Source organism: Leucopleurus acutus, assembly GCF_964270905.1.
Source record: "Leucopleurus acutus genome assembly, chromosome: 4".
Classification (NCBI taxonomy): domain Eukaryota; kingdom Metazoa; phylum Chordata; class Mammalia; order Artiodactyla; family Delphinidae; genus Leucopleurus; species Leucopleurus acutus.
Window position 1 is genome coordinate 133,380,841 of NC_139146.1, and position 19,747 is coordinate 133,400,587.

The window sequence follows — 19,747 nt, forward strand, 5'->3', positions numbered from 1 at the left end:
GTCAACTGAATGTTTGAAATTCATTCTGAAAACATTATTCTGACAAGTCTGGGGCTCTTCCACAAGAATACAGTTAATCTAAGATTTTAATTCGAGTTAGGTTTTTTGATGTAACAAGAAATGTCTGTGTATAATTTTTTTCCGTTGATGAGGCTCTTTCTTCAATTTCTCCCTCAAACATTTTAGGAAAACAGTTGTGCTCTGAAGCAGACATCCTGAACACAGCTAGGTTAGTAATTAGCTCGTGTTTCCAAAATAATCCCGTTCACATATACTAAAAAGTGTCTGCTTATATAGAACTTCCACTCATCTGGGGAGAACTACTATAATAACAAACGTTGGCTTCCAAATCGAAACAGCATGAGGCTCCCAACAAATGTTTATGAAAACATTTGTTTTCTTATAGTCAGTTTAATTTTGAAATGTATGCCTGGGCCTGTGTACAAGTACTGTGTCTCTGGGACTCTGCTAATCCCCCCACCTTCTGAAAACCAAACACACATCTTAACCCTGGCCGCACGCATGACACGACTCACCAGAAACAGACACCATAATGAGAAGTCAGGCCTTTCAGGTATGTCACTCTGAGACCACCCTACGAGAGGAGGCCCCATGATCACAAAGCCAAGGTCCCTCATGGCAGCCCTGGTAATTAGACACTAATAATGGACTGAAGGTGTAAAATTCACCTCAACTCACCACCAACAGACTAAACAATCCAGAGGAAGAGAGAAACATTTCTGTGAGAAGCAGTGAGAATTAATAACACTTCCAGAAAGCTTGCAAAAGCACATCAACTTTGACAAATATAATGGAATAACAATGGCTATGTTGAAACTAATGGCAATAGATCTGAGTGAAATCGTAGCCCTCATTCTGAATCGTTAGAATGCTATTTTATGAATTAACACTGGTTTGATTTTTGTTCTTAATATTGCCACCTTCAACAAGCACCAGAGTGTCTATTTTATTTTTCATTCATTACTTTGCTTCTCACAGAAGGAAAGGACACTGGTTTCACACTCAAGGAAGAAAAGAACCCTTACAGTGTGTAGATGGGTACTTCTCTTACTGTGAAAGAAAATGTGTACTGTTAAATAGGGAAGGAAAGCTGTCATTATCACTGTGTGATAGATGGGTGTATGTGATGCCTTCTATCATAGAGAGATCGTTTTTGGTCTCTTTTTGTTCTGCAGCACCAACGTCAACCTATATTTTTCTCAGGAAAGATAGTGTTTTAGGGTATGGAAAAAGGACAAGAATCTCCATTTGTTAGTCAGTGAATTTTTCAGAAAAACATACACAATTTATAACCTACAAATATTTTAAAAGTGGAATTAAATGAATGCTCTTAATAAACTTTGCAGATTATTGGAATTTTTTCTCCTAAAAGGGACTTGAAATTTAAATTTTCAAATGGGCTCATGAAGCTAAGTTAGCATAGAAAGAATTGGAAATTCACAGCACGGCAAAGCTAGGGTCTGACCACTACTGGCGTTCCACAGTAGTCGTATTTGTGAAGATACTGAAGTCCTATAATAATTGTTTCTAAAATTATGGCTAATATCTATTTGACAGTATATAATTTTAGCAGCTTCTGAGAGTTCTGATTTTATCCATGAAATTAACAACTGACGAATGATGACTCAAGATAATTTGAAAGTTGTGTGTGTGTTGAAGTTGGGTCGGTGGGTAGAGAAGAGCTGGAGATGGATAATTATATTCTCTAAAGGATTAAAACGTTCACATCTTCCTTTTGCTGAAATAAATAACAAAATATTTCTTCAGTTTTCATTTGTTTAGTCACAGAAGCTGTGAGCATCCAATTATAAAATGAGGCTCCAGTGTTGAGCTGCCGAAATAACTTATCCTGATTACCTAACAAAAGTCATACTAAGCATACTAAGGTCTGCCAGAATGTTCCTGGTTTTCTCGAAAGGAAAGGAGGGTTTATTGCTTCCAACAAGAGAGCGGAAGCCGCTGCCTCATACACCGGGGTCCTCCTCGGACATTTAAGTGAGGACCCTGATTCCACAGATATAATGCTGCTTTCAGAGGACAGCAAAGATGCCATGAACGTGATCGAAATAAAGTTTAAAGTTCAGGGTGTTCAAGTCTAGGCCTCAGAGACTGGAACTGAGGGTCCCTCAGGAGAGCACTTAGCAGATGGGCAGGGCGGAAATGTTCATCTTTGTTGAGGGCTAATTGCGATTCCATCACTAATTTGAATGCACTGGAATAACTGAGAGAATATTACTTGACTTAACGGAATATTAAATAAAACCTCACCTTTTGGGATCTACAATTTTGTAGAGTTTTCCATTGTGAGTCTGGGTCATACTTTTACTACTTGATAGAATGTAAACTTCACCTATGAAGAGAGAAATACAATGTTAATTCACAGTATTACAAAGCCTTACCTTCTTTTGCCTAGCAGATTATTATATATATATATAATACGTATGTATATATGTATGCGTATGTAGGTATGTGTATGTATATACATATATTATATATTCATACATCCTCAGAAGATCACTTGCCTGAGTGCATCCAAATTCCGGTCACTTCTCCCCACATCTCACTATTACTCCAGTGCGAGCAGATATTAATCTCTCACCTGGAAGATGGCAACAGCCTCCTAACTGATCTCCCTGTTCCTACTCTTATTCTTCTATGTTTATTCTCAACATACCAGTCGCAGGGATTCCTTAAAAGGCAAGTTAGATCATATAAATTGGATCACACTCCTCTGTTTCAGTACCCTCCAATGGCATCTAATCTCTCTCCCAGCAAAGGTAAGTCCTGACAGTGGCCTACAATGTCCCCCCCTTACTGCTCTGACCCCATCTGCAATGGTTCTAGCCTCACCTCCTGACTTTGGACATGCAAGGCAGGTTCCTGTCCCAGCCTCCTGTCTCAGGCCCCTGGTGTCCCAGGCTCCTCCCACCTCAGCATCTGTCCCAGGTCCTATCTCAGGCTCCTGTCAGTAGACCACCACTAGATGCATTGTTCCCCTTTCAGGGCTGTGCTTAGATATCATCTTTCTTGACTGTTCTATTTAAAAGTACACTTGTCCCAACTCCTAGCCATCTCTATCCCTCTTTACAACTAGATTTTCCTCCTAAGCACTTATTACCAACTAATGTACAATATATTTTATAAAAAATTTTTTATTGTCCTCCTTTAGGATGTAAATTTCATGAAAACAGTTTAGATTGTTATCTCTTTATCTGCTCCTGTATCCCCAACTCCTAGAACAGAGCTTTGCACAGAATAGGTGCTCAATAAATAGTTGTAGAATGAGTGTAGAATGGCAAGTTTTATCTTTATTTATTCCACCCAAGATTCAAAGGTTTGGTTACCAAGTTGTTACTGTTAATTGATAATTTGAGGCCAGATGGCATTGGGTACTCCTTTTTAATTTTTAGCTTTTTAAACAAAATACATTTAAATAAATAGCTGGGGGGAGAGAGAGAGAGAGACCCTTCTGCTCAATCCCAGCTCCATGTCTCTGATTCCTGACACCAGGCTGTGTTCCTGAAAATGAACTACAACAGATGGAGTACCCTCTTAGGAGAGAACCGCTCTCGTTTATTACCACTCCTTCCATATAATTCAATGTATAGAACTGATCACATGAATAGGGAATTAGAAGCTGTATTTATGATTATATGTTTACAAGGCTTTAAAATTTATATTTGGTTCTCACTCATGAAATAGGTCTTGATTTAGTCTATATGTCTCTTTTCTACTTTATTATTGTGTATTAAGCACACCCTACTACTTTCTCACTTCTGGAAAGGATGTTATGGGATTTACATTAAAAACACAGACACAACAGAAAAAATTAAAATGACGTTAAAAGGCAAAGGAATGTAAGTAAAAAAAATCATATTTATTTCAAGTACTTTATGTAGTTTACTGCATTTACTCCTTACAACAAACCCATCCTAATTTTATAGTTAAAAACACACACACACATAGAAAAAAAGACTCTCAACACTTTTTGTTTCAAAACATGAAAGCTCTCAGGGCTTCCCTGGTGGCGCAGTGGTTGAGAGTCCGCCTGCCGATGCAGGGGACATGGGTTCGTGACCTGGTCTGGGAGGATCCCACATGCCGCGTAGCGGCTGGGCCCGTGAGCCATGGCCGCTGAGCCTGCGCGTCCGGAGCCTGTGCTCCGCAACAGGAGAGGCCACAACAGTGAGAGGCCCGCGTACCGCAAAAAAAAAAAAAAAAGAAAAGAAAAAGAAAGCTCTAACTCACTTTCATATATGGCTCTTAATTAAAAACCAAAGAGTTTTGCATTAAAGAGTGAAAGTATATTTATTTTTAATTATGAAATATACACTATGTTGTTGCTTTTGGACAGTAAGAACTGTATGTGCTTCATTTCTTGGTTCTCCTCCCAACACTGTATTGTGGACAGATATTTGGATATTTTAATGGGGGTGATGCTAATAGGATGAATGATGGTGAGTCACTGGCAGTAAGGTCTGGGGAAATCAAAATGATTCATCAAAATGATTCTAAATACTCATCTCTAACTCTGCCACAAACAATGTGATCCTAATTTATATTTTAAAATCAGAGTTTGCCAATGACATTTAAATTACAATTACAGAAGATTTAAGCGAGAAAAGGTATCTTTCTGGTTCATTTGAATGGGGTAGGAGAATTTCAAGGGAAAATTAAATGCAAGATGCTTTCAATGCTAGAACAAGAGAAAGATAGATTGGACTTTTTTCTTTGAATCCTTATATTCCTGTGGCATTGAAATCTGTGTGTTGTGTGTCGGGAAACTTGTCTGAGTCCCTTGGTAACCTAAGTGAATGGCATGGATGTATTTCTGATGAATTCTCTGTTTGATGTAGGAAAACCAAATCTGCGTGTTTAGAGTAAATAATTCTGATTTAGGGACTTCCCTGGTGGCGCAGTGGTTAAGAATCTGCCTGCCAGTGCAGGGGACATGAGTTCGAGCCCTGGTCCAGGAAGATCCCACATGCCACGGAGCTACTAAACCTGTGCACCACAACTACTGAGCCTGCGCTCTAGAGCCCACAAGCCACAACTACTGAGCCTGCGAGCCTAGAGCCCATGCTCCGCAACAAAAGAAGCCACTGCAATGAGAAGCCCGCGCACCGCAACGAAGAGTAGCCCCTGCTCGCCACAACTAGAGAAAGCCCGCATGCAGTAACAAAGACCCAACACAGCCAAAAATATAAATAAATAAATAAATTTATAAAAAAATATTTTTTTATAAAAAAATATTTAAAAATTATTAATAATTCTGATTTAGATAGAAACACAACTTGTCTTTCTTAACACCTAGAAATTTATCTCCAAGGCTAAAGGAGCATGGTAGCCATAGTTTATTTGGATATTATTCTTTAAAGGGAATCATTATGAAAACTACATTTATCTCTGAAATTTAAAATTGGTAGCATTTCACCCTTTGATTGGTAACATTCCAATATCAACTTCTTTTTGCTTGTTAAGCTGCATACATTTTGATAACATACCAACAAATAAATTGTATGTTATCCTGGAGATTATCAATGAGAAGATAATTTCCATTCTGTTGGAAAGCAGATCTACAAAGTCAGATTATCCTGCACAAATTTCATGCCTCGATGGGCAAAAAAATAAGGGATAAAGTGAGATTCAGGGGCTTCCCTGGTGGCGCAGTGGTTGAGAGTCCGCCTGCCGATGCAGGGGACGCGGGTTCGTGCCCCGGTCCGGGAAGATCCCACATGCCGCGGAGCGGCTGGGCCCGTGAGCCATGGCCGCTGAGCCTGCGCGTCCGGAGCCTGTGCTCCGCAACGGGAGAGGCCACAGCAGTGAGAGGCCCTCGTACCGCAAAAAAAAAAAAAAAAAAAAAATTGAGATTCAGATTACAACAAATTTTAATTTATTCCAAGAGACATGGATAACTTCAAAGGTTCAGATAAAGAATATAAACAAATGACTTAGCTGCATCAAAAATATCAGTAGACATTTAAAATTTTCTGTCTTCAAGACTCAAAAATTCTCTTTTGTTCCCGACTCCCAGTTTTCTGCTTTATTACTTTCATATTTCTGGTGGCGTGGGTGGGAATAAGGTTTAAAGACCCCCAGAGAAAGTTTATTGGAAGAGAATACTGAATTGGTCCTCTTTGCTGTAGGTTACATTTCCAACAAATGGAGGATGAGATTGTTATACTTATTTTTCAGAGCAGAACAGAGCCTCTTGGGCAAAGATTGAGAATGGAACTTAACAGAAATAGTTTGTACAGTACCTAATTCGTCTTCTCCAAATCCCAAAATGTGACCTGAAAAGTAACCTCTACAGGAACCGCCGTTGCCAAGACAGAGTGGTTTTTCTTGCCATTGCTTGGTCACAGGACTTTGCTGGAGGGTTAAGAAATTCCTACAACAAAACATACCAGAAACCTATGATGAAAATATGCTTTTGCCTGAAAAACACAATAAAATGTTTAAAATACAACTCATAATAAATAATTGTTGTGCCACAGACCTGGCTTCTAAAGGGAAAAATAATATAGCCCATAATGTGTGTGAATACGCCGAAATTCCCATGTGAAGAGAAAGTACTTAAGATAATATTTTGTTTGGAGGCGGGGTACTAAAAGTACCTGAGTCTGAGAAAAGCCCTCCCCTTCATCCAGAGAATGATACTTCCTCTCCAGGACTAGACTCCATGCTGTGCTATTAATCAGAGAGAGGGATGGGGGAAGATCATGGGGTCAGTACTCTTTTTTAGTTCCTTTCAGCGACCAAGCATATCAGCTCTGCCATATGGCCTGAATGTCAGTGACTTGGGGAACAAGATTCTTATTTTGGGTTTCATCACAGAGTTTCTTGTAATTATCAACAACGTGACCTCTAAACTTTAGGCTAAAATTTAATTTTGTAGCATTCCTATGAATAGAGACAAATTAAGGTCTGTTGCCAAAAGTCCCAAAAGTTTGGCAAAAGCAAAAATTCTTAGCCTTCCAGATAATTTTTAAAATATTTATACAACTCACGTAAAACCACAGTTTTCAATTTACTCGTGATCATGGTAAATTTATGTTAAGGATGAAGGGAAGACTCTAAATAATATGAAATGTCTATCTGAAGACCTCTCTGCTCTTAAAAATTATTTTATGAATTTGATCAAGTCTGTTTAAAAAGCATCTTTTTGGAAGTTCTTGAATTATCCCATCAAACATGGTGGAACTAAAAGTAAATAATAATATTTATGTGTGTCCCACACCTGACTTCCAAAGGGAGGCAATCATTTGAATATTTTATGATGGTTTGCCCAATAATCAATGGATATGTCATTTGATCTATCAAACTGTGGTATCAGGAAACCTACCCATTACGATCTCCAAACACGTAGCTCCCATAGAGTCTTTCCGACTGGCAGCCTCGGTAAACAAATCCACCAACCAAAGGACCATTACTGAATGGCTTGAATTCTAAAAGTGATGGCTCACTTTCTGGAAATAAATAAACATAACATTAGATCAAATGAAACGTATTTTCATAAAGGAAAAGCAATGTAGGCCATACCACAATTATTACAGTAATTTAGCTCTGAAATGTGTTCCATGATGCGTAAGATGGGTCCTTGTTGTAGATATTTGGTGAAAATAATTACCCCTTTTTCTTAAATATAATGTAATTAAATATAATGTAAAGGGCTTCCACGCATAGCGGAATGAAATAAAAATGCTCTGCAAATGCTTGTTGTTATTATAACTGCCAAGATGTATAAAATTTTCAATGACATTAGAATCCGGTATTTTGCAAAATCATGGACTTTGGAACTAAAATACTTAAAAAAATACTTAATTTTTTTAATATTGAATTTTTTGTAGAAATGCTTTTGCATATGCCTACTAAACTGAGCCAGGCCTCTCAAATTTTATAAAATGTTTAAAAGTTCAAGCTTTATAGAAAATAAAGGTATGGTACATAAAAGGTCTTCAAAACCACATTTGTTGCATATTTTAAAACACTGTCACTTAGTCAAGTAATATCTTCATTTAAAATGTCTTAAGAGTTCTGTTTATAGAGTTATGTGGTTAGCAAAGTCTATTTCAGTCATTCCTTCAGAATTACATGTGGATAGACATGTATCTCAGTCTTTCCAGGCATGTCGTTATGTACTTGAATACAGGGATGCCACTTGCAATGGAAAAGATACAAAGTCAGCTGCAAATTAATCTGAAAATTACTTATTACGTACTTAAATAAGTCACTATCAACAGGAAGTATTTTAGGCAAAAGCTTCTGTGGAAAGACAGTCATTCTAAAGTCCTTCCCCCACCCCATGTGATTATGGTGAATACGATATTATAAAAAGTAGAACAGATATGTTTTAAATAACCAGGATACTGAGAGGCGGCATAACTGAAAGACTAAGGTCATGAACTCTGGAGTCAGGTTCAAATCCAGATCCTGTCACTTTACGTGGTATGACAGTCAACCTTTCTGTGTCTCAGTTCCCTCATTTGTACCATGTGGCCAATAAGAGTGCCTACCACATAGGGTTTCTCTGTAAATGAAATGAGTGAAGTTTGCAAAGTGCTTACTGCGGGAGCTGGCAGGTAGCAAGCGTTGTGGATGTGGCTATTTGCTTTTTTTTTCCCCTGATTTATCGAGGTATAATTAACAAATAAGATTATACATGTATGTGCATATATGTGTGTGTGTATATATATATATATATATACACATTGTTAAAGGATTCTGTGTCTGTGTGTTTAATACATAAATGTAAGGCCATCAATATTATAACCAGTTTCAGCTGAATCCCAATTAATGTGATTGCAGAATTTAATCTACAAATATAACCAAAATTCCCACAAGCTAGTGACTCATTAGATTTTTTTTCTAACCACATCATTCTTTGGTTTGGCTGTTATAAGATGCACACACACACACATGAATACCTGAAAAAAAATAAAGTAAAATAACTGAATACCACATGAACCAACACAGCTGCTTCATTCCTGGTACTAAGTAAATATCCGTATTGAATGAATAAATAGAAGAAGCCAACAATTTAATAATCTCCATCTACTAGATTCCCTGAATCATAATCATACTTGATATATTGTTTCCTCTAAAAGGAGCATATACAAAAACACTGAAAAATATTAACCTTATATTTTAATATGTATCTCTAAATACTCTAGTAATCATGTTATTAAAAATAAGATCTAAACATTCCATCTTCATGACTTGGGTAAATAAGCCATGTTTTTATAAGTCTATTACTTTGTTTCCTCTAAAATAAACACCTTTAAAAAATACATTCTTATTTGAAACACTTATAATTTTCCTAATTGCTGAGACTAGTACGTTGGGTATTGAGAAATTTCTTACCTTCAACACTTGTTTTTTTCTCTCTGTATATAAGATGTTAAGACAAGTTCTCCCTTATATATTAAATAAATAGAAGGTATTCATCTCGATTCTCAGATGAGCAAAATATAAACTGCTAACTTTTGAAGGTCCATTAAATTTTTTGGACCTACAGAGCACTATTCAATCCATGGGAAAGGTAATTACCCACATGGAACCCCTAGAGCTTGTAAGAGTCACTGGACCTTTAAAAAGTGAGCAATTGATGCCCTCACCATGGTTAGGCCAGTATTTTGATGCTTTCCCAAATGCTCATTTTGCAGAAATCCTTTTCTCTTCAATTAATATATTAAAATAAAACAAAGCCCAAACGAAAGCCAAATCAACAAATTATGCTCTACTTACCATAATCTTTTCCCTTAATTATCTGTAGGATTCTGGCGGATGATCTGTTCTTTCCATTGGAGTCTGAGCAAAGTATTGTTAAATTGATGTTTATGTCAGTGGGGTGTCGATCCACAGCACATCTGCAACAAAATGGGGGTGATACCCATGAATTCCAACCGGGGTATCTTCTAAGCTCAGACCAGAGATTCCTGACATAGGAATCCTTTGTGGGCTGGCAAGGATCCTACGGGCGATTTAGTTTGAAACCTTTAAAAACCACCGAAGGAAACATCCTGTTTGCTTACTCTGCTGAAGTTTAATGATCTCTGGAGTGTATTTCTTAATTTCTCTTGGTATCTACCTCCATTATGAATGTGCACACTGACTCAGAACACGTGTTAGTCTGTTGTTAAGGAATAGCACATGTATAATACACTGGTAAAGTATAAGGGTAAGAATGGCAGCACCATCAATTCACATCTGCAACACGTGTGGCACCAAGAACACTTGGTCCCCAACTTAATGATTCAGCTTTATAATGCTGTGAAAGTAGTACACATGCAGTAGAAACCATACTTCCAATTGTGAATTTTCATCTTTTCCCGGGCTAATGACATGTGGTACAATACTCTCTCGTGATGCTGGGCAGCGGCAGCTGCAGCTCCCGGTCAGCCACTCCATCACGAGGGGAAACAACGATACACTGACACCGATTCCGCACCCCTGCAACCATTCTGCTTTCCACTTTCAGTACAGTACTCAATAAATGACATGAGATATTCAACATCAGATAGGCTCTGTGTTAGAAGATTGTGCCCAACTGTAGGCCGGTATGAGCGTTCTGAGCACGTTTAAGGTGGGCTAGACTAAGCTATGATGTTCGGTAGGTGAGGACCATTAAGTGCATTTTCGACTTAACGGTATTTTCAACTGATGATGGCTTCATCGGGACTTAAACCCATCATAAGTCACAGATAACCTTTAATAGTTATAGTATTAGTTTTGTGTTTCTTACATAGAATCACTATGTTCTAAATTGTGGGCTGCTCTAATGAAGGAAAGCATGCACTCCAGTTCAAGGAATAAGATAAAGCTGATCCCCACAACCGTTGAGTCTTTCACGTGGACTCTGACTTTGTATTCACCCCCCAATCTGGGGCCAGAATATTTCTGTGACTTAAGCCACTGACTGTAAAGTCCATGGGGACAGGAACCACTTCCGACCTCTTTATCACTGTATTTCTACTCCTTAGTTCAAACCTAGGAATATAAGAGGGGCTCAATATTTGTTGAATGTTGAAGTCAATGAGTGACTAGGTATGGGGAGTTTGGGTTGGGGGAAGAATGAAGTTGAATAACATTTTTGAAGTTCTCACAAATTTAGAAAACAGTCTTGGATATTTAGGATATTTAGCGGCATCTCTGATCTCCATACACTCGATGTCAGTAGCGTGATCTCCTCCTTCCAATTTGTGAAACCCAAAAATGCTTCTAGATATTGCCAAATGTCCTCTGGGGGCAAAGTCATCCCATTGAGAATCACTGTTTTAGGCCAATAAAATACACTAATGACAAAAACAAATTCATTGGGGCTATTAAATAAATTACAAAATTAAAAAGAAAATCTGAGAGTAGATTCTGGGGCTTAAGAGACCTAAGAGTCACATGCAGCAATTATTTAAGCAACAACAACAGTGAAACAAAACCCGTTGACTCCAAATGATCCTATTCATATTAGCCTGACCTGCCAAAGGTGGGTTGGTGGTTCTGTGGCCGCAGTCACTCTCTTGTCCTCATTAATTCAATGATTCGCAGAATACAACGTCTGGCAGGGATCCTGACACAGGCCTGCTGTGACTTAAGGTGGAACCAAGTCCATGCAGGGTGAGAAATTTTTCCTGTACTGCTTTTCTTTTGAAAATGGAGAAACTCTGACCAAAAAAGCTTTGTGTTTCTAACAAAGAAAGAGCCAAGAGACCTTTGGCCAGGTCTCCCAAAGGTGGAGTTGCTGGAGACCATGAGGTCTAGCTCTGACTGAATATCAAATCCACCAAGAACCACTTGGCCTTTTTAAGCTTTAGTCTCATATAAAAAAGAGTGCAGACAGTGAAACTTCTCAGTATGATACTATAAGGGTGGATCCATGTCATTATACCTGTGTCCAAACCTATAGGATGTACAACCCTGGGAGGGAACCCTACGTAAACTATGGTCTTTGGGTGGTAATGATGTGTCAGTGTAGGGTCATCAATTGTAACAAATGTACCACTTGGGTGGGGGAGGTTATGTATGTGAGGAGGCAGGGAAATCTCTGTGCTTTCTGCTCCATTTTGCTGTGAACTGAAAACTGATCTAAAGATTAAAGTCTTTAAAAAAAGGCAGGGGGAGGCGCCTGATGCCAGCTACCTCAGAGTGGCGGCTGACAGTTATTGATCAGATGATGGGCACATGACATGTGGTTTGCTACTCTGCACCAAGGTGCTTAATAAGAGCCAGCTTTACTTTTAGCCAATAATGATTTTAGTTCCCTTTCTGCTTTATTAAATCCTCCTTTGCTTGAAATACTCTTGGAGGGAGGCAGCCTGTTCAGCCCTCTATCACGGGAAGAGGTGAGACTCCACAGCACAGGCGTCCTGCCACACGTAAGGTCTGTAAGGCACCTCGCCCTGTGTTTTCACACTGAGGGTCGGGACCCCCCGGGAAGGTGGCATGAAGGCTCCAGTGGGATTGTGGTGACTCAGGCTGCTCAACTTCAAAGTGCTGCTTTGTGGTGGTATCTGCCGGGTTCTGAGCTCTAGGAATGGAATGTGACAGTTTCATCCACTTCCTGAACCCACCTTAAGTAGTCCCTGTCGCCCAGATTTTAAGATCTGCTGAGATGCCAAAAAGGAAATGAACTGTAGACTTGGACTTTGATGGAAGGGAGATGAAGGGCAGGAGGGATTATAAAAAGAAAAAGTTCGAGAAATACTCACCTTGCATGTAGTGAACACTCAATAAATATTAAATAGCAATAATAACTAGTAAACGAATAAATGTGGCCAGATACCCCTTAGTATGAGTAACAGACCACAGATTAGATAAAGCTTTCATCATAGAATTGCTATATTACACTTCCTAGCATTTTTCAAGTATACCCCAAATGTCTCATTCTACATTCTTCTTAGCGGTCCTTTCTTTATGGTTCATTGTAGTAAACAGTCAGTCTGAATTCCTTCAGTATTTGTAATTTCTTGCAAGTAAAAAAATGTTAACATTTAGCTCAATTCCTTCCAAATGACACTGTGTCATCGTAAGTGAAGCTATGATAATAAGAACCATAATTTATTTAAAATCCATCACGTGTGTCAGATACTCTATTTGATTCTTCACTTATAGATCTGTATTTAATCATTACAGCATCCTTGCAAGGTGGCTATTACCATCCTCATTTAAGGTATTTATAAGGAAATTAACATTTAGAGCGGTTTAAGGAGACCAAGTTTATTATCTGTCTGAACTGTTCAGATTAAAGTCTTCATCATGACACCTGTCCACCAGTGTTTATCCAATAATAACTCTCCAAAATGTTAAGGAGATATTTCTCTGTGAACTTGTCCTCTGCCTTGTCTAATCTGCCTTCTCCGTCTGCTTCACATATTAATAGAAGAAAGAGGGCAAAATACTGGGTAAGATAATGAACCAGTGTAATTTTAGAGGCATAACCTTGGATACCACTCTTAGCTGCTCCGCGCCCGGAAACCCTCCTTCTTTCCCCACTTTGCGAATCCCGGCCCTGCTGTAAGGCAGGAGAGAGGACGGGCTTGTGTTCTCACCTGCCTGGATCGTGGAGGCCGTGGGCAAACACTTCTGGGGGCTGGTTGGTGCTGTTGAAGTGCGGGTTGCTCCTGGGTATGGAATAAGGCACGTGGCACATGGCAGTATCCACGTCCAGACGGAGCACGGAACCTGTGAAGTCGCTGGGGAATCGAAGGACAACGTAAGTGCTTTCCGTTTTTGTTACGTATTGCGCCTACACTCAATTCAGGGAAGTTGCCCTATGGCTAAAAAACCACCCCCCGCCCCCCCATTTGAGACAAAATTATTAAAGTTCCAAATTCCATATCGTGGGAAATGAAACCAGGGGCAGTTTGGCTTCAGACACGTGGCAGCACCGAGACACAGCTCGACGGTGGCTGAAGGCTGCAGCCTTGGTGGTGCGCTGCTTTTGGTATCCGTCCTCTAAAATGTTTTTTTTTTTTTTTTTTTGCCAAACCACATATTTAACGTCCCCCAGGGAGCTCCGCTGGACAATGCTGGTCCATTAGGTAGAGTGTCGAAGGCAGCAGGGATGTGCAGGGCAGCTACTGCACAAATCCCACAGCAGGAACTCGTTTCAGGACATCTCAGTAGAGCGACTTTCAAAAATACTATGACAGCATATGTATTTGAATTCCTCTTCATGTTATAAAGGTAGATGCTGATAATAAAAGTTGAATATTTAACTGAGGTGATATCATTCAAAGACATAAGTGATAGAACTCACTTAAAACATTTTACCATCAAGGGGCATCTGTTGTTTTGTTGGATTTTTTTACCTTAACCCATCCATTTCTTCCATGTCATCCAGAGTGATCATCCCGTCACCGAGGATGATGTACAGAAAGCTGTCAGGACCGAAGAGCAGCTGTCCTCCCAGATGCTTTCTGTGGAGTTCTGCGACCTCAAGAAATACTCTGGCCGTTCTCAGATCAACTTGGTGGGGATTTTTTCTAGGTGGTGGGGAGGAAACAAACCATGATTGTGAAAGATGTAAGGTGAACCCACGGAAAGTAAATAGGGCACAAAGAGGGAAGCAAACACGTGGCACGTAAATAAGCAAACATACTGAAAAATGTAGCCGATAAAAATTACTGAAAAATTGTGTTAGTCTCCAGGTTTCCAACGTGTAGCCTTTAAGTTGAAAGAGAATTGTGGAGAAGTGCAAAGCTACCATTTTTTGCAATTTTCCTTAAAGACACACACAGGATTTTAAGCCAGATGGAGATTGGGGTTTAATTATTGCCACCTGACGGTTAATTATTTGTAACTTCTAGACAAAAAATTATAAAGAGATAATGAGAAAATAAGATGAAATGTCTTTTAGTGGTACCTGGATACTGTGTATTCCACAACTCTGAGAATATGGTCATGAGGCCCCATAGCCCACCGTTCTTGGTTGGTGGTATAAGACACATAGAGCTTTCCATTTTTCTTGTAATTGGGATGGAATGCAAGGCTTAGCAGTCCTCTTTCATCTCCTCCCTGCAGTCAAATGAAAAACACAAAGAATTGTGAAGTTAATTATGTTCTTTATTGTGTTTCAACTGGAACCCCCAAAAGAGTCTCTTTCTTTCTCCTGGATAATCTTTGCCCAAACTCTTTTCTTTTCTTCCTTGCCTACTGCACAAAAAGGATTATAAAACATTTCACTTTGCGGAACTCTTTAAGGGTTAGAACAAGACAATTGTCTTGTGTGGTTATCTATATGCAAGACCCTTACACCACTTTTGTCAAGTGATTTGTGTATGTAATCTGGGGAAGCTAGGAAGACAAGTTTAAGTGCTGTGAAGAATTCTTTGCTGGGTTACTAGGTTGCTTGTAGTTCACAGAAGACAAATAAAAAGGTTCGTAATCAGCAGTGACTTCTAATCCAAGTCTCCAAAACCTAAAACACAGTGTGGGCTGCCAACTCCCACTGTCTTGGCAATCTGTTTAGAAAACAGTTAAATTGCTTGTGTAATATGTAAACCTTTGTTTTACCCTGGAGGCATCTACATCAGTTGTCACAACCGTGGTGGTCTGTTCATCATAGCTAGGTAATAAGCAGCCTTGGCCTCTCTACATCGAAATGAGGTATTTTTACATATATCCCTTTGCTGCCTAGAGTTTTTTTTCCTTATAGAAAAATGGAGAAATGAAAGGAGAGCTAAAAGCCAGGGCTGGGATGGGGGTGGGAGAAATCCTAGAGAGGAAAGGAGACACTAGGAAATAAAAGAAAAATCCCAAACAACCTTCTTTTGTTATTGTATGAATGTCAAGAATTGTATACATTAGGCATGCCAAATGCTGTAACAATTAAAACATCATCGTGTGCTTAAATAGAAAGGCATTTTATCTTTATTTTCTGCTAATTCAGCTCGATGAAACTCAATATGGTCTTAGCATTTGTTTTATCCCACAAGTAGTCTAGGAATTTCTATAATGAAATCAAAGTATCTAAAATTATCTAGATCAGAGACTTCAAGTTCAAATTCTGGTAAGCCAGGGAGCACTTCCTCTGTGCTCTGCTGAGTTATGCACAACGGCGAAAAACGTGGCAGAAACTGAATGTTGCGACTGCCGCTAGGACATCACCTTATACACGCTGTTTCATTCAACAGCACAACATTCTTATGGCAAAAAGCTGTAAGTTACTCCTTAGAAGTGTTAGAGGAAAAGAAGTCTCTAATACCGCCATTTCTTCACAAGGCTGTGCTCAATCACGGAAGCGCTCTCCTGCCTCTGTCCCCCAGGATAGCATGTGTTACTAACAAAGCCCAGAACTGTTTGTAGTTTGTGTGCTACAAGGATTTGTGAATTTAAAGCTTTAGGCATAAAAGTTCACTTTTAATAAGCACCGTTTGTTTTATTTCCCAGATTAGAGAAAAACTGCTTTCAGAGCTATGCCATCCAAAGCGGAAAACATCCAAACTTTAAGAGTGTGTAAATAATAAAGTGGATGCAAATATCCCAGACCTACCAAATTATTATGCAAATGTCAAAAAAGGGCAGCCTCTTCATTTGCATATCACAATATGATTAATTTTAAGAACAAGCTCGCAGAAGGGTAAGTCTCTATGACTAGGATTTATGAATAAGCCTGGTTTTTTTGGGTTATCTTGTTATGATGATTTTAATATTGACTCAACATTGCTGTTTTTCTTCTTATATCTTCAGTAAATAAACATCTCTTGCCTTTCTTATGAGATATTGAAAACAGGGATGTGTAACTAAGATTCGATTGTAGAAAAGCCACTGCACATGTAAACCTCCTTGATAGATGTATAAGGAGGCCTAGGGGTGGGATTTAGTTTGTGATTAATTCCTCTCCGCATATATTTCCCTCTAAAGCTGTGAATGCAGGGTAAGTACTGCAAACCCACTTCACAAATGTTTGCGTTCCACTATAAGAAGCTTTTGTTGAAAGTAGTTCTTTTGTAGTTTTTAATCAAATCATCTGAAAGACAACTTGAGCTGGCTAGCAACATAGTTTAAAACCGTGCTGGTTGCTTTTGGGGAATTAGGAACATAGAATTCATGCATTGTAGAGAGACAGATGGGAAAAGAGATTGAAATAAATCCACAAGTGACAGAAGACAGTCGTTTACGTTAAAGATTCACCTATCACACGAATGAATTTAGAGGGGCATCGCTGACTTTTATTAAAGGGCCAAATATGGAAACAGAATGAGACATCTGAATGACAAGAATGTAAATCAAAAAAGTCATTTTAAAATGTCCTGAATTTTTCAGGTTATAGGATTTATATTTGTGTAATCATTACATGTGATTTCATTTTTTTAAAGTCAACTTCCAGGTGCGAAGTAGTGTTCTGGGTGGTTTAGAAACATGACTAATGACTCAAGTTATTTCAGAGAAATACTCACTTTCATAACTATGTTGATGAAAAAATTTAACATTCTATGTAAATATCCTAGAGTGTCTCTCGAAACTAGCTTTTAAAATTATGTCGTATAGCACAACTCTTAAATGCTCAGAGATTGGGAAGGAAGGATATATGACTGCTGTCAGGAGGTTTAGCTTCAATTAGCCTGCAGAGTTATGCTGTCCATTTAAAGTATGTTACTGACAAATCATAAAGATGGAGAAGTATGTCCAAAATGTTGTCCTTAGTCATGTGAGAAGCAGCAATGTGTCCAAACATTCACATTATACTTTGTACTTTGTTACTAATACCAATAGCTTTGTGTACACATCACGCTTCTGGGAGTATACATCACTGCCTGAAACAAACAGGCAACAAGTAATTTACAAGCAATACTTTAGGGTTTCCTCTGTTTGGGTAATGCTTTTTTTTTTTTTTTTTTTTCCAAAGAAGGTTTAACTTTGGACCAGGGTCAGAGGCCATAATGCCAGAACCACCACTAGACATTTGAGGCTTCCAGACCCTCTGTGGTTGCTTCAACCATAGTCTTCACCGGCACATTGCCGCCTGACAGCCTGAGTGCTGCCCCTGCAGTCAGGATTGGACCAGCAGCCCAGCTCTCCCAGGCTCAGCAAAAAGCCCTTGTGTCAATGTTAGACTGTCTTCTTATTCCTTCCCATCCTTTCCCCTCGTTATGTGTAGCTTTATGGATTTGAAACCATGCCCTCCTTCCAGAAATGTCAAATTACTCAATTGTTTCTGCTGAGCATTTGGAGAGAATGAACCTCTAGTGAATTTAATTAGATCAGCCAAGCTGTCTTAAAAGGGAGACAGACACATTTGTAGAATGGCAAATGGAAGATCTGCGGGGTGGGGAGCCACACCTTTCAGAAAGACACTGACTTCTGACATCATACTTTTGAAAACTATTAACCCAATGTCCAAAATGTTGTCCTTAGTCATGTGAGAAGCAGCAATGCGACCAAATATTCACATTATAGTTTGTACTTCGTTACTAATACCGATAGCTTTGTGTGCACATCGTGCTTCTGGGAGCGTATATCGCTGCCTGAACTAAACGGGCAACAAGTAATTTACAAGCAATACTTTAGGGTTTCCTCTGTTTGCGTAATGCTTTTTTTCTTTTTTTTTTCAAGCTCACTGACTGAAGCCTCAACCAAGCATCATCGTAGGCTACCATGAGCCCCTGTCCTCCCTGTGCTCAGTCCTCTCAATACATGAACTTCTGGACTGCCCCTCACCAAGCACCAATGACTCCTCAAAATCAGGTAGCTGAATGATTTGAAAAGAATGTCCCTATACACTTTGGAACCTTGAGATTAACCCATGTTTCAGAGTAAATCATAAAACCCTCCTTAGAGACTTTTAATAAGTAGTTAACTGCCATTCTAATTCTCATTCAGCTCTCAGGAACAATCTCACAGGATCAGCAGAAAAGAGACAAAAACCCCAAACAAAGAGTATTGATGACTTTCACGTAAGTACAAGATCAGATCTAGTCCTATAGTTTTGAAATAAACTCTTCCCTGGTGAACACATGGAAGTTCTAACCAATTGACTATGAATATTCCTCTTTGAAGAAAATGAAGCATCTATTGAAAAACACAGAGAATCATAAGGTGATTCTAACAAGAAGTATGTTTTTCTTTTTTAAGAGAAATTGTGGGGCATGGCCTTTCATTATGATATTTTAAAGAAACACTCCAGTGTGTTCATACTTTCAATGTGGTTAATTTTTTTCTGACTTCCAACTTCTTTAAAATTTGCCTTAATATACATGTTTTTTCATTCCTGTGCCTTCATATTTCATATTTGGCAATCGACTTGTGTATTTTAGGAAACAGGACTGGGCAGCACTGAGCTGGGAGCAGCATTTCTCATTTTTCCATAGTTTGCTTAGTGACCCCTTGGCAAGTGACTGGCTTCAAGTTCAGTGATCTATACAACAGCCTTATGGTATAGAGAAAGCAAGAAAACATAGATTAAAGTAAATAATGCACTGCTAAATTCAAGATATTCCTTGTTACCCCCTTGTCAAAACAATTGTGTATTTAACATTCATCCGACAAATATTATTGCATACCTACTACGTGTTAGGCATTGTACTTGACACCAGGGATAAGACAATCAGTGAGAACCAATTCCTGCCCTCCGGGAACTTACCCATGGAAGCAGATAACAAAGTAAGTTTCAGTTGTTTCATTCCTCCCATAACTTCTTTATGATGCTGATTGGGGGTGAGGGTATTTAAACAGTGCTACACTATTAGAAATATGTATGGCCCAAACACAAGTATTAAGGAGAGTAAAT

The 19,747-nt window shown here is 38.9% G+C and overlaps 1 protein-coding gene across 3 annotated transcripts in view; it reads right to left on the minus strand.

Moving 5' to 3' along the window:
* HHIP (hedgehog interacting protein) overlaps positions 1 to 19,747 on the minus strand; it is a 93,434-nt gene that overhangs the window by 20,441 nt on the left and 53,246 nt on the right. For all 3 annotated transcript variants that reach the window (XM_082837833.1, XM_082837832.1, XM_082837831.1), the window contains exons 5-11: positions 14,882 to 15,033; positions 14,328 to 14,501; positions 13,566 to 13,709; positions 9,769 to 9,890; positions 7,367 to 7,490; positions 6,282 to 6,412; positions 2,290 to 2,371 (exon numbers count right to left, since the gene is read on the minus strand). In XM_082837833.1, the coding sequence (XP_082693959.1) occupies positions 2,290 to 2,371; positions 6,282 to 6,412; positions 7,367 to 7,490; positions 9,769 to 9,890; positions 13,566 to 13,709; positions 14,328 to 14,501; positions 14,882 to 15,033 (929 nt within the window). The remainder of the gene's footprint in view (positions 1 to 2,289; positions 2,372 to 6,281; positions 6,413 to 7,366; positions 7,491 to 9,768; positions 9,891 to 13,565; positions 13,710 to 14,327; positions 14,502 to 14,881; positions 15,034 to 19,747) is intronic.